General features: G+C 34.2%; 1 protein-coding gene across 5 annotated transcripts in view; it reads left to right on the plus strand.

Moving 5' to 3' along the window:
- Positions 1-12836, plus strand: part of LAMA2 (laminin subunit alpha 2) — an 811978-nt gene that overhangs the window by 201627 nt on the left and 597515 nt on the right. For all 5 annotated transcript variants that reach the window (XM_074187557.1, XM_074187558.1, XM_074187559.1 and 2 more), the window contains exon 2: positions 9240-9410. In XM_074187557.1, the coding sequence (XP_074043658.1) occupies positions 9240-9410 (171 nt within the window). The remainder of the gene's footprint in view (positions 1-9239; positions 9411-12836) is intronic.

Raw genomic sequence — 12836 nt, forward strand, 5'->3', positions numbered from 1 at the left:
TATCCTTCTATTATTCATGTTCTAAAAAAGTATCAGAACTTAGGAAAAATATTTCCTTCAGTGGTTTATAATACAAAGAGGAAGGTAGAAGCAATTGACTTAGTTCTGATTCACAAATATGGTTCAAAAACTAAGAAAATCTTAACAAGGATTATGATCTTTGAATCTTCAAAGAACTCTTCCACAGGGGATGAAAACCTGTCCACAAGCCTCAGTTAGGAAACAAAAGTATAATGGAAGTGCCTCTTGTATAATTTATTTTAAAAATAAAGATTTAATTAACAATGATTGCTTTTAAACATTATATTTAAGAATAGGTAACATTATATAGTACTACTTACTATATACTAAATGTTTTACAATTACTTCATTTGATTCTCAAAATATCTCTGAGAGGAAGATTTATTACTCTCATTTGGCAGATGAATCAACTGAGTCAAAAGAGGTTAAATGAATTGTCTTGTATCACACAACTAATAGATGTCTGAGGTCAAAGTTAAACTTGGGTCTTTCTAACTCCAGGTCTAGCACTTTACTCTACCCAAGGTGCTACCTAGTTGGCTAGTTGAGCCAAGACCCCATGAGAAGAACACATATCAATTAGACATAGACTCTGACCCAGAATAATATCATTATGATAGGTGAATACATTTGAAGTAAATTACCTCATCTGAAACCACCCCTGTGAGATAGCTCCTAGCTATATTAATTTTCCCATTTTACAGATGAAGAAACTGAGATTTAGAGGAGTTAAACCACTGTCCTAGAGACAAATAATTGACAATTGTTATAAATAGCATTTAAATTTACATGCCCAAATGCACACACAATTTTCTATTCCCTTCATCTCCTTATGTTAGGAGAGATAAAGTGAGTGCACATATAGTAGTTACAATACAAAGCCTAAGATTGGGGTTATTGGTGCCTAAGATTAAATTCTCTGTGGGGCACAGAAAGAGGCAAGTGAAGTCTGCAGATGTTATTGGTTCTAATTTTATATCATGTATCCTTTGATGAGTCTTAATAATGGTATTAATTAGGTGCTATTAAAAGTCTGTGAGTGGAAGAGAGATTGAGTTTATTCTCTGTTACTCCAGAGGATAGAATCAGGCTCAAATCAATTAATTTACAGTAAGACCTTGCTTTTCATTGGACCAAATATGGAACTTCGGGTCTTTCAGGGCTGTTTCAAAAAGCAGTACTGTTTGTCTGAGATATAATGTATAGGAAGAGTGACAAAGAAGGCTGAATTAATTGGTTAGACTTAATGTGGAAGACTTTAGCTGTCAAACATAATGAGTGTGATCTTTAGAATCAAGGAAGGTTTTTGACCCTGTAAAGTGATTAAAAAACACTATATGGGAAGAAAGATTTACCTGACTTCTGTGTATAGGAGATTGTAAGAAGAAATGACTTGAGAAGGGATGGGGAAGCAGTTAGATGGCTATTGTAATTGTCTAGGAACCAAGAGGAAGGGGTTTGATTTAGAGGGATGAAAGCAGAAATGGAAAGGGAGAGGCATATATATTGAAAGAAAAAAAATTGGCAAAATGTGTTGAATATTTGGCTGTGGGAAGCAAGAGTGATATCCAGTATTTGTGCATGCACCATGAGGGGAATACTGATACTGCTAACCGAAATAATAACTTCAAGAATAGAAACTGGTTTGGAGAACAGATAAGAAATTCTGTTTTAGTTGTGTATAGATTAAGACATGTCAAGATATTTAAATGAACCTAACTGAAAATGTGGGATTAGAACTCAGTAGTGTTTAGAGCTGGTGATATCAGTTGGAACATCATCTACATGGAGACTGAAGGCAATGGAATAGATCAGATCCCTAAACCATACTACATTATCACTGGTAGATAAGAAATCCAACCCCCCCTTCTCTAGTTCATGGTAGAAATACTTTCTGCATCACATATTGATATCTACCCTCTCTGTACACCTATTTGCTGAGGAAAATTATTACTCTAACAATTATTGCTTGACCTTAGACAAACCATTTATATTAGAAAGACCTCATTTCCTCAAGAATAGAATGAAGTGATTAAACAAAATCTCTGAATTTCTTTCTGGCTATGAAAAGATGGGTGAAGTACAGAGAGAATGGGTGATAGAGAGAGAGAGAGAGAGGGGAAAAAAAGGGAAAAATTCATTCCCAGGGCCCTAATTCTTAAGAAAATAGGTTTATTAGGAATGGCCTAGATGAATGGCATTGAACCTCAATAGGCTAGAAAAAATATTGAATTTATGCTGTATGTAATGGGAAGTCAGAAAACAGTAATGAAATCTAGCTAATGTCAAAGAACACGTATCCTAGTTATTGTGATTCAGTGGTTTTTCTCAGTTGTCACCTGGTATGTCAAAAATGAAAGCAGAAGGGGTGGCTAAGTGGTACAGTGGATAGAGCACTGGCCTTGGAGTCAGGAGTACCTGGGTTCAAATCCGGTCTCAGACACTTAATAATTACCTAGCTGTGTGGCCTTGGGCAAGCTACTTAACCCCATTTGCCTTGCAAAAACCTAAAAAAAGAAATGAAAGGAGAGAAAGGTTTGGTGACTTTGTGATGAATATGGTGGAATATGGTGGAAGGTCAAAGGGACATCAAAACTAGAATATGTAAGTAATCATAGAGAAGACCAATTGGATGGCCAGAGGAAGATAATAGACCTTTACACCATAGTTTTTGATAACTAACTCTATAACTCTCAGCAGGGATTTATGACTTACCAAAATTCATCTGTTTCCCCTGTCCAGGAATGAATTGGTTCCCTATTGTTAGCACCAATGGGCCATTCCTTGTCAGTTGTATAGCTCTATTATCTATAAGAAAAATTTTATAGGTATTACATTGTTTTAAAAGTTTAGTTCTTTCCATACATTCTCGTTTTCTATCTTCTTATGACCTTGAAGAGGCTGTTTCCTCCTTTTTGTTTTCCTTTTGAAACACTTCTTTAAAAAATATTTAAAAAATAATTGGCTTATCTTACTTTTGTCACCAACAAACTTTATGGACTTAATATCCTACACTCAGTTTTTCCATCTATAATATCACAATAAAGCATCTTCCCAAATTCAAAGGCATATTGAAGATCAATTTAAATTACTTCCAAACACTTCAGAATTTCAACTTTACATTATATATGTGTATATTTTCTTTTAAAGCTTTTCTCTTAAATGCAGTATAAAAATGTTGTGGACATGGAATTGAAAATTGGATTTTCATCTCCACCTAGCTGGTTGGATATCAAATCTCTTTGCCATTCTGTGACCAAATTCCTCAACTACAAAACTCGACCTTGAAAGTATACCTTCAATCTCAAACCAATGTAATGAGACAATAATTAGCTATTTTTCCCCTTTGGTGGGGTATCTATATTTGCCTTGCTAGAAGTAAAGTAACTGATAATCTTAAGGACACTTAGAGGATTTTAAATAACTTATCCCTGGTAATACAGCTGTATGTATCAGACAAGAGGTAGCATAGTAAAATAGAAGAAACAGTAGATTTGAGTCAAAGAAGATGGGATCAAACTTTGCCTCTCTCCTTCATTACCTGTGTGACTTTGAACAAGTCACTTTAGCTTTCTGGGCTTCACCATACACGTCTATAAAATGAAGAGGGGGACTACTCAGATTTCTTTTAACTCAAAAGTTTACATTCCTATCAACCCAGGTCTTCAAGATTCTAAGACAAGCACTATCAACTAAACCTTCCTGTCTCTTAATTAGTGGTGATTGACTGGAGGCCAAGCTCCTTAAAAGCACACTTGATTTCAAGTCAAATCAAGTCAATGAGTGTAAGAGTCTGCTGTGTGCCAAGCTAAATGCTTCCAGACACTGGGAGATAGGCTCTTTTCTCTCCCACATCCAGTTTTTAAAGAATAACATTTATAGAAAACTGTGCAAGAAAATAAAATCATCCCTCACAACAACACAAGGGTTGTTCTTAGAGGATTTCTAACATGTTTTGCTGATCTTTCTTGCTCTGTGCTGAGCCAGCAGGGGTGTAGATGTGACAGTGAGATTCTCTTTGAAGAATAGATGCTCATTAGTCATCACAGTATTTCTTTAATGAAACATCAAATGACATTTTTACTTCTATTTGTATTGATAATTTTCAGTCAAATTATTACAATTAAGCTTTTGATACAGAATATTTGATATACTTTAATTGAATGAATGAATACACAAATGACAATATACCTGTCCATGAGAAGAGACTTGTATAATGGAATCATTTTCAAAGCCAGTTTGCAATAATTCAATAAAAAAACAAAGAAAAATATTAACATGTATTAATATTTAATTGGATAAACAAATGCATAAATGATGATATAGTCCTCACATGTCCATAAAAAGAATTTTAGAATGAGTTTTGTTTTGAAACCAATTTGTAACAATTCAAGAAAGAATGTAAAAATAAATATGTATATACTATGATCTTTGACTGTCTTCACTACCAATAGTCTGTTTAAATGGGAAAAAAATCAATTACTTATCCAGATGTTCTGTCTTTGTAATGACAAACATCCTGATATTTATATTGAAAGCACATCTGGATGATTGCTTTTTCATGTTTATTAAGATGTGTTCATGTAATGTAGACCCCCATACTCTCTCTTTCTCTCTCTCTCTGGTGATGTCTCTTCCCAAATCACACCTTCATTAAAAATGGAATCTTTTCCCTTTTTGTGCTTCATGCACTATAAATCTTTACATCTTGTCCTCTGTCAGGCTTTGGTCCTTTCAAAAATTGCATCAGACTAAATCAGACTAAAATTTGTTTAGTTCAGATACTGTACTGGAAGCAGAGTGTCAATCTTAATGTTATGGTTAAGTGATTGCTGGCTTTTATGCTATTAACATTACATGGCCTCCAATTGAATAACAAGGTTTAAAGTCAATAATGTATAGAAAGGCTGGTCTGCTTCTTGTGCTTCATTTGTATTTGCAGTGTTCACACTCTCTTAACCAAGTAGCTTAGATTGTAGATGGCAATAAATATTGCCTACTGCTTTGGAATGGAACTATAACAAGCAGTGGCTTATGGATTTTAAAACATAATGAAAATGGGCTGTGATCCATAATATGACATGCTGCCAATTCAGTAGAATTCCAGATATTGACTGACTACAAATTGTACAAGTTAGTGACTAATTGGGGACCTTGTCTGACCAATATGCTTTACATGGCTTTAAAGTGAGCAACAAAGTCACTGACTTCATGTAAGTAGAGAAGTCTTTCATGATAATTAAGTATTGTGTAAGCTAATTGTAGGGATGGCTGAAAGAAGAACCATGGGAGGGATGAAAATGGGAGAAATCTGTATTATTCAATTACTGTTTGTATTCAGTTAAAATCGGTGAGAGGTAACCTCAGAGTCAAATTCTTCCTTTTACACAAATTATCTACATGACCCTAGGTAAGTCATTTAAGCTTTCCAAACCTCAGTTTCTTCATTTATAAATGGGGGCAATAATACCTATCTTATCTACTTCAAAACTGGAAGATCAGAAATAATATATGAAAAATACTGTGTGAATTTCTAAACACAAGATAATTGCCATCCATTATTATAAAATGGTTACAGTAAGACCAGAAATCTCATTAAAGATTAAGGATTGAGGAATGATAATTTGGAGAGAAATTCCTTATTTATAAAAGTATTTTTGATATGGATTGTTTAAGGATCATTTTAGGATATTATAAGACAATAGTCTCAAAACCAAATAGAAATGAGGATCACTATTCTGAATGTAAGGATTTCTATAGGTCATATGTTCATTTAGAAAACCACATTAATATTATATATGTTTTATTGCATTTTACCTATTTTGTTAAATATAACCTAATTGGATTTTAATCCTGTTTTGGTCATGTTTGGCTTTATCATGACTCATAGGTGCTTAACATCTCTAATATACAGGTCCTAACTGCATTTTCCCCCCATTTATTTCTTTTTTTTTTCTCATAGGGGAGAAACTAAAAACAGTCATTCAGTGACTGGATTTTCTCAGTCATTTGGTATAGAAATAACTTAATCTTTACTATGCCAACACCTTTCAGTTGACTGGATGGAAATCCATTTCTTTCAAAATGTATTTCAAATCCAAAGCTCTTGATCCTGTACTTGATTGCTGTGTGAACCAAAGCCTGGAGAATTGACTGACTGACCTTCAGGAGAGTTGCTATCATTGAGATCCTAGACAAAACTGTGAATTAAGCATTTTGTTTTGTTTTACTTTGAGGTTCAGCTTCCACTTTTCTTAATTAATCCCCAACCATCTACTAGAGCTCCCTCTCTTCTTCCCCTGGGGTGCAATACCCTAACTTTCTGAATCTCTAAAGTTTCCTTCTTTCCCTGAAATAGGCTTTCTTCCAAAATTATCCCTCCATTCTTATCCATTCTTTCCACCAATTAAAATCTATTTGATTGTCTTTAAAATACAGTCTGATTAAAATAATTCATATCAAGGTATGATTAGTTGATGGAATACATGTAATTTTAAAAAGGAGCTCCTTAAAACAAATGTGGAAAGGTGCATGGGAAATATTTTTTGTCAATGTGACTTTCATGTTGTTCCTCAGTTACCTTATACTTGGTATCAACCCTTCTTTTCCCCATCTTGACAGAAAAACAGGAGATAACAGGACATTTTGAAAACTCTGATTCATAGTTTCTAGTATAAGGTAGATTTTGTGTAAATATTTAAATGAGAAAAAACAAACATAAAAAGTTACATAACAACAAACACAAAAATGCTAAAAGAACATGAGAAAGATCTCTAGCATTGGTTTTCTCACCAAGGAAGAATTTTTGAGAAAATATGAATAGAATTACACAATATTGAAAAGGCATGATGTTTCAGAATGCATCTATAGAAGAAGAATCCCTGATATTAGATATGGAGATTATACCATTTAGAGCTAGAACATATCTGAAGTCCTGAGATGCTGAGTATGCTGCTCAAGGATGCATAATGTAGCAGAATTGAGTTCAAACACAGAATCTCCATATCTCTTTATTTACCTCTGTTAGTATTCTACTGCAGAATTTCTATTTCATTATTTCTCTTCCTAATAGTGAGGAATGGGCTGGGTTATGTAATTCTATTCAGTAAACACATATATATGGAATTCTTAAGGCAGAAAGATGCTGAGCACTGTATTGTAGGAGGAGAGTTCCTAAAATTCTACAATGGTGAATGATCCCTGCCCTTTAGATGCTTATAGTATAGTGGGGCCAGGGAATGAGAAAAGTTTAATAGCCATAGTTTAGAACTGGACTTCTTGAACTCTGAAAGAAAACTCAGTGAATTTATTTCTTATAGAAGGAATCTTGGATTTGAAGTAATAATAATTCTAAGTACTATATTGAATACTAAAGATACAATTAAAAAAAGAAACTTACTTAGAACTTTACTTTCTATTGGTAGATGATGGCTTTGAATCTCATCTCTGCTTCTTACAACCTATGTAATGGGAAGCAAGTCATTTCACCATTTCGGGCCTTAATTTTCTTATCTGTAGAATGAGGGCATTGGACTCCAAGATCTTCTCAGATCTAGAAAACTGAACTTCTACTTTTAAAAATTAAAATGTGTTCTTATTTTTAACAAAGGTTATTTTTTTTATCAAGGTCATCATGTTGTAATTCTTTTATAAGAAATGTCTGGAAAGCAGGCCATTATCATAAAATGTGTTTTTAAAGTTAATTTATTCAATAACCACAAGTTATGCAAATATTTCAAAAAAAGCTATTACCCCAAATAGAATTAATTAACCCTCCAAAATAGACACAAACATCAGTGTTTAACGGTGTGCTCCCTTTTATCTCATTTTATTTGATTTATATCCTGTGTAAACTTTCTCCTGTAGCATGTGAATTCGATAGCAATATCACCATAGTAGATGTCTCTGTAGAATGATATAACTTCCATTGATATTAAAGTGATTGGAAATTTGTTTGAGAATCTCAGTATGTACATGTGATGTATTATTGATAGAAAAGAAGAATATAGAAACATTTATTGTAATCATCACTAGGGATATAAATAGAAAAGCTGTTTCTGCTCTCAAGGACCTTATATTCTTTTTTTATAAAAGAAAGATTTTTATTTTGAATTTTACAATTTTTCCCCTAATCTTGCTTCCCTCCCCCCACCCCCCTACAGAAGGCAGTCTGTTAGTCTGTACATTGTTTTCAAGGACCTTACATTCTAACAGATGAGACAGAACACAGCAAAGTGATGGTCAGAGTATGGCAATTTAGTTTAGAAAATTATTGGGGTGTTGAGTAGAACCATAAGGGACTGTGTAGTAACATACCCAATCCACAAACAATGACAAAGTTGATTTCCATCATGATTCCATTGTAAGGGGCTTTGGAGAGGAAAGCTATATGATGCTGGCAAGACTGTGGAAAACATGCTGAGAGAGAGAAGGGAGCAACGTGAAACATGGTGACTGATGGTTTTCTGAGATAATGCTCCTGAGAAAGTTAACAATTAGAATAACAAGGCACCAGGGAAATAATTCTTCAAGTTTGTATGTGGAACAGACATTCAGAGAGTGAAGAATAAAGAATGTTGAGTATTAATGCCATACTTTATTTCTGATTAACTGCTAGTATATGAATAACATAGTTCTCTATCACAGAAGGAAGGAAAGACCACTCCCCTAATCCATGTAATTTTCTATCCCCTTGAATCTATTAAAGGAGGCAGTGCTTGTATAGCCCCAATAATGCCAGATATAGTCATAGTCTTGCAAATAAAGGATGAATACATGAATATATGTGGCAAAAATGTTTCTATGTAATTCCAATAACTATCCACAATGTTAGATGCAAAAAATCGGAATGGATTATGAAATTAACTCTCAGAAGATATAAACATTTCTTCCAAACCACATAGACAACAATACTATTTAAATTATTAGATATGAATTATTCTCTCTAATGAAATTATAAATATAATATCCAAGAAGGTCTGACATTGGTAGATAATGGCTTGGTATATCTACCAATGGCTTGGTAGATAATGACCCACCACTCTTCTGCTGTGCTTTTGATAAACTTGTTAAGCTGTTTTATTTAATTTTCACTGACCATGAGTTATAACTTAATGCCTTTTGAAAATTCAGTTTCTTTTGTGAAAATTTTCAACAGTCAAACAAAGTTATGCTGCCTTGTTTCCTGTCTAACTGCTTCATTTGTGTATCTCCTGTAGGTTTATTTCCAGCTGTGCTGAATCTGGCTACAAATGCACTTATCACCACTAATGCTACATGTGGGGAGCGAGGTCCTGAAATGTACTGCAAGTTGGTAGAACACGTTCCTGGGCAGCCTGTGAGGAACCCCCAGTGTCGAACTTGCAATCAGAACAGCAGCTATGCATACCGTAGGTGTTTGGGTTTGGGTAATTGTTTTGAAATATGCATGTAAGAGGCAGCTAGGTGGTGCAATAGATAGAGCACCTATAGTCAGGAGGACCTGAGTTCAAATCCAGCCTCAGACACTTAATAATTATCTAGCTGTGTGACTTTGGGCAAGTTGCTTAACCCCATTGCCTTAAATAAATAAAATTTAAAAAAAAAAGAAATATGCATGTAAGGTAATATTGAATGGGGGCTCTGAAAAGTGGTGGGGGAGGTGGGTGGTATTAAAAAGATCTATAAATATAGACTATTTTTGCATACCTAGTTGTTGTTAAAGTTATTTTCAGTTGTGTCTATGACACCATTTGTGGTTTTCTTAGCAGATACTAGAGTGGTTTGCCATTTCCTTCTCTAGATCAATTGAAAGATAAGGAAACTGAGGTAAATAGGGTTAAGAGTCTTGGTCAGGGTCACAAATAGCTAGCAAGTGTCTGAGACCGGATAGAATTTAGGAAGATGTCTTCTTGACTTCAGACCTAGCATTCTCTCCACTGTGCTGCCTCAGGGATACCTAAAACTAATCCTGTGCTCAAGTATTTTCTTTTTAAATCTTCTTTGTGTCCATTCCTGTAACAGTCTTGAGGCTTAATATGAGAAACATTAGAACTCTAGGCTAAGATTCCCTTTATTCATTTGCAAGAATTCAAGGTAACAGATAATTATCAGGTACATATTGTGAAACTAGCTCTGTAGGCCTTAATACAAGTAAAAGAAAGTCCCCGCCCCTGTTTTCTTTTTGATAAAATGAGGTAGTTATACATGAAGGCCTCTAATTTCCCATCTAATTCCAAGTCTATGGTCCTGTGAGGCTGTAAGTACCCAGAAGAAAAATATAGTTAAGTGGTTAATAAGAGAGGCACTATATGACCAAGTACTAATCTGGGGAGACAAAATAAATAACTCCAGGAGTTCAGGAAAGGGAGAGATCCATGAGAAAGGAAAGAGATGGAAAATAATTTGTGGACAAAGAAAATGGATGAACACTAAATCAGTGAGAGAGAGAGAGAGAGGGAGAGAGAGAGAGAGAAAAGAGAGAGAGAGAGAATAAGAGAGAGAGAGAGAGAGAAGAGGGAGAGAGAGAAAGAGAGAGAGAGAAAAAAGAGAGAGAGAAGAGAGAGAGAAAGAGAGAAGAGAGAAGAGAGAAGGCAGAGAGAGAGAGGACAGAGAGACAGACAGAGAGAGAGAGAGAGAGAGAGAGAGAGAGAATGCATTCCGTGTAGAAGAAGGCATGGTCAACAATAGAGGGAGCTGGGAACAAGAAGAAAGTCTATGTAGGACTGAGATAGGACAGTATAGAGAGGAGCTTAATTATAGAATAGGATTTATTTGTACTATTCCATACTCAGGAACTAGAATCATTAACACAAGACTGCCATCATCATCATGGCTAACATTTATACAGTGGTTTAAAATGTGTTGTCTCATTTGAACCTTAAATCCAGCAAAGATTAAAAACAAGATTGAGAACCTTAAAACAAGGAATATGTTATTATTAACTCCATTTTACCAAGGAATGAACTGAGGCATAGAGTCATCAAGTGTCTTGGTCAGGGTCAGACAGCATCTGAGTCAGGATTTGAAATTAGGTCTTCAACACAACTTGTACAATGGGATCCATTATCTCACCATGAGATCTTTGCAGCTCTTAGGGATCATCTAAACCAGAGTTTCAAACTCACACTGCATAGATCCCATGTGTCCTGCAAAAGTCTAAAATGCTGAAGCAGATTAAAGAGAAATAATTTACAACTAAAGGAATATATATATATATATATATATATATATTATATATTATATATATATATGTATGTCTAATGATAGTTGATTTGGGGGAGGGGAAGGAAGAAAAAAGTTATGTGATAAGATTATTATATATTTTAAAAGAATAGAAAGTTGTATATAATAGATTTGTATTTTCATGTGCAATCTATTATGCTATGGAAATGCTTGTTTTATTTCTTAAGTTCAGAATAAAATAAATAATTTTTTTAAATGTAATTAAAATATATTACAAATGAAATCATTATATATTATAAGTAGGGTTAATCTGTGATTTTCTCAGGCTATATTTGGCCAACAGGATTCCATTTCTTTTTTGACTTTGATACCACTGAGATAGTTAACTGAAGAAACTGAAGCCAAGGGAGAGTAAGTGTCTAATCTCAGGCCTAACCTGAGATAAATACCAGGATTTGAAAGCAAATACCATTGCTTCTGAAAATCTTCTTTAAAAGAGTGAATCAGCATTCTTAGTCATGATTTTCTGATGGAAAGCTTTGCTAATTAAAAATGCTTGCAATACTTCATTTGTACTAGTTGATCAAATGGAGCAATGAATTAAGCATAAGACTTGGAGTCAGGAAGATCTCAATACCCCTAATACTAGCTGTGTGATCAATCCTAGGAAAATCTCTCAGCCTCTGCTAATAATATCTATCTCACAGATTTGGCATGAGGATCAAATATCATATATAATTTGCTTTACCAACCATAACCTGCCATAGAAATATTGTTTTATCATCATTATCTTGTATTTCCTGACTCTTGAAGAGAATCAGAATCATGGACCTTTTTATTACAAAGAGCAAATTTGCTTTTATATTGATTCTTTATATTCATTTACTATAGTTGCTCAACTTGGATTTTCTTTCTGTGTTTTTAAAGGGCAGCTCGATTGTGTTTCAAAGCCATGCTTAGGTGCTATAGGACTTAACTTCTTCCATTCCCCTCTCAATCTGCACTACCCTAGTAAAACAAAACAAAGACTCCATTAAAAAATACATTACAAAGTTCATTCTACTCATGAAATGAAAGTCCATATATTCAGTGATATCCTAAGAGCAGATAAATCTTCAGTGCTTCCTCTGGACATGAAAGTTTATTAGTTTTGTGATTCCAAATTAAAAGTAAACTGTTTGAAAGACTCACTTCATCAACCATCCCCTTAGTCAGTCATAAACTGAGGTTGGCCTGTGGATTAACTTGCAAATCTCTCCCTATTGAGCATGCTATACTTTTTTTCCCATCTCTTTTTAAATAAGGGAAACATGCCAACAATTAATCAATGTTTTCAAATTAATTATGATTAAACTTATGTAATGGGAATTATGGTTAATTGTTGATTCATCTCCCAATCCTCCTTTTGATGGCTAAACCTCATATCAATTTGACCTGAGGTGGAAGATATCAAAATTTCCAATTAGACAGCTTCCATGGCAATTAGCTAGGAGTCCTGAATTTACTTTACCAATGTGGGGTGTGTATTTATTTTTCCACCACATATTAAAATCCACTGGCTATAAATATGATGCAGGACTGTTTATGTCAGAGGATGTTTAGGGAATGATGTTCACTCTGCTATTTATTCTTCTAGACTAGTGCCAGCAATA

The sequence above is a fragment of the Macrotis lagotis genome, chromosome 5 (assembly GCF_037893015.1).
Source record: "Macrotis lagotis isolate mMagLag1 chromosome 5, bilby.v1.9.chrom.fasta, whole genome shotgun sequence".
In the NCBI taxonomy this organism is placed as follows: Eukaryota; Metazoa; Chordata; class Mammalia; order Peramelemorphia; family Peramelidae; genus Macrotis; species Macrotis lagotis.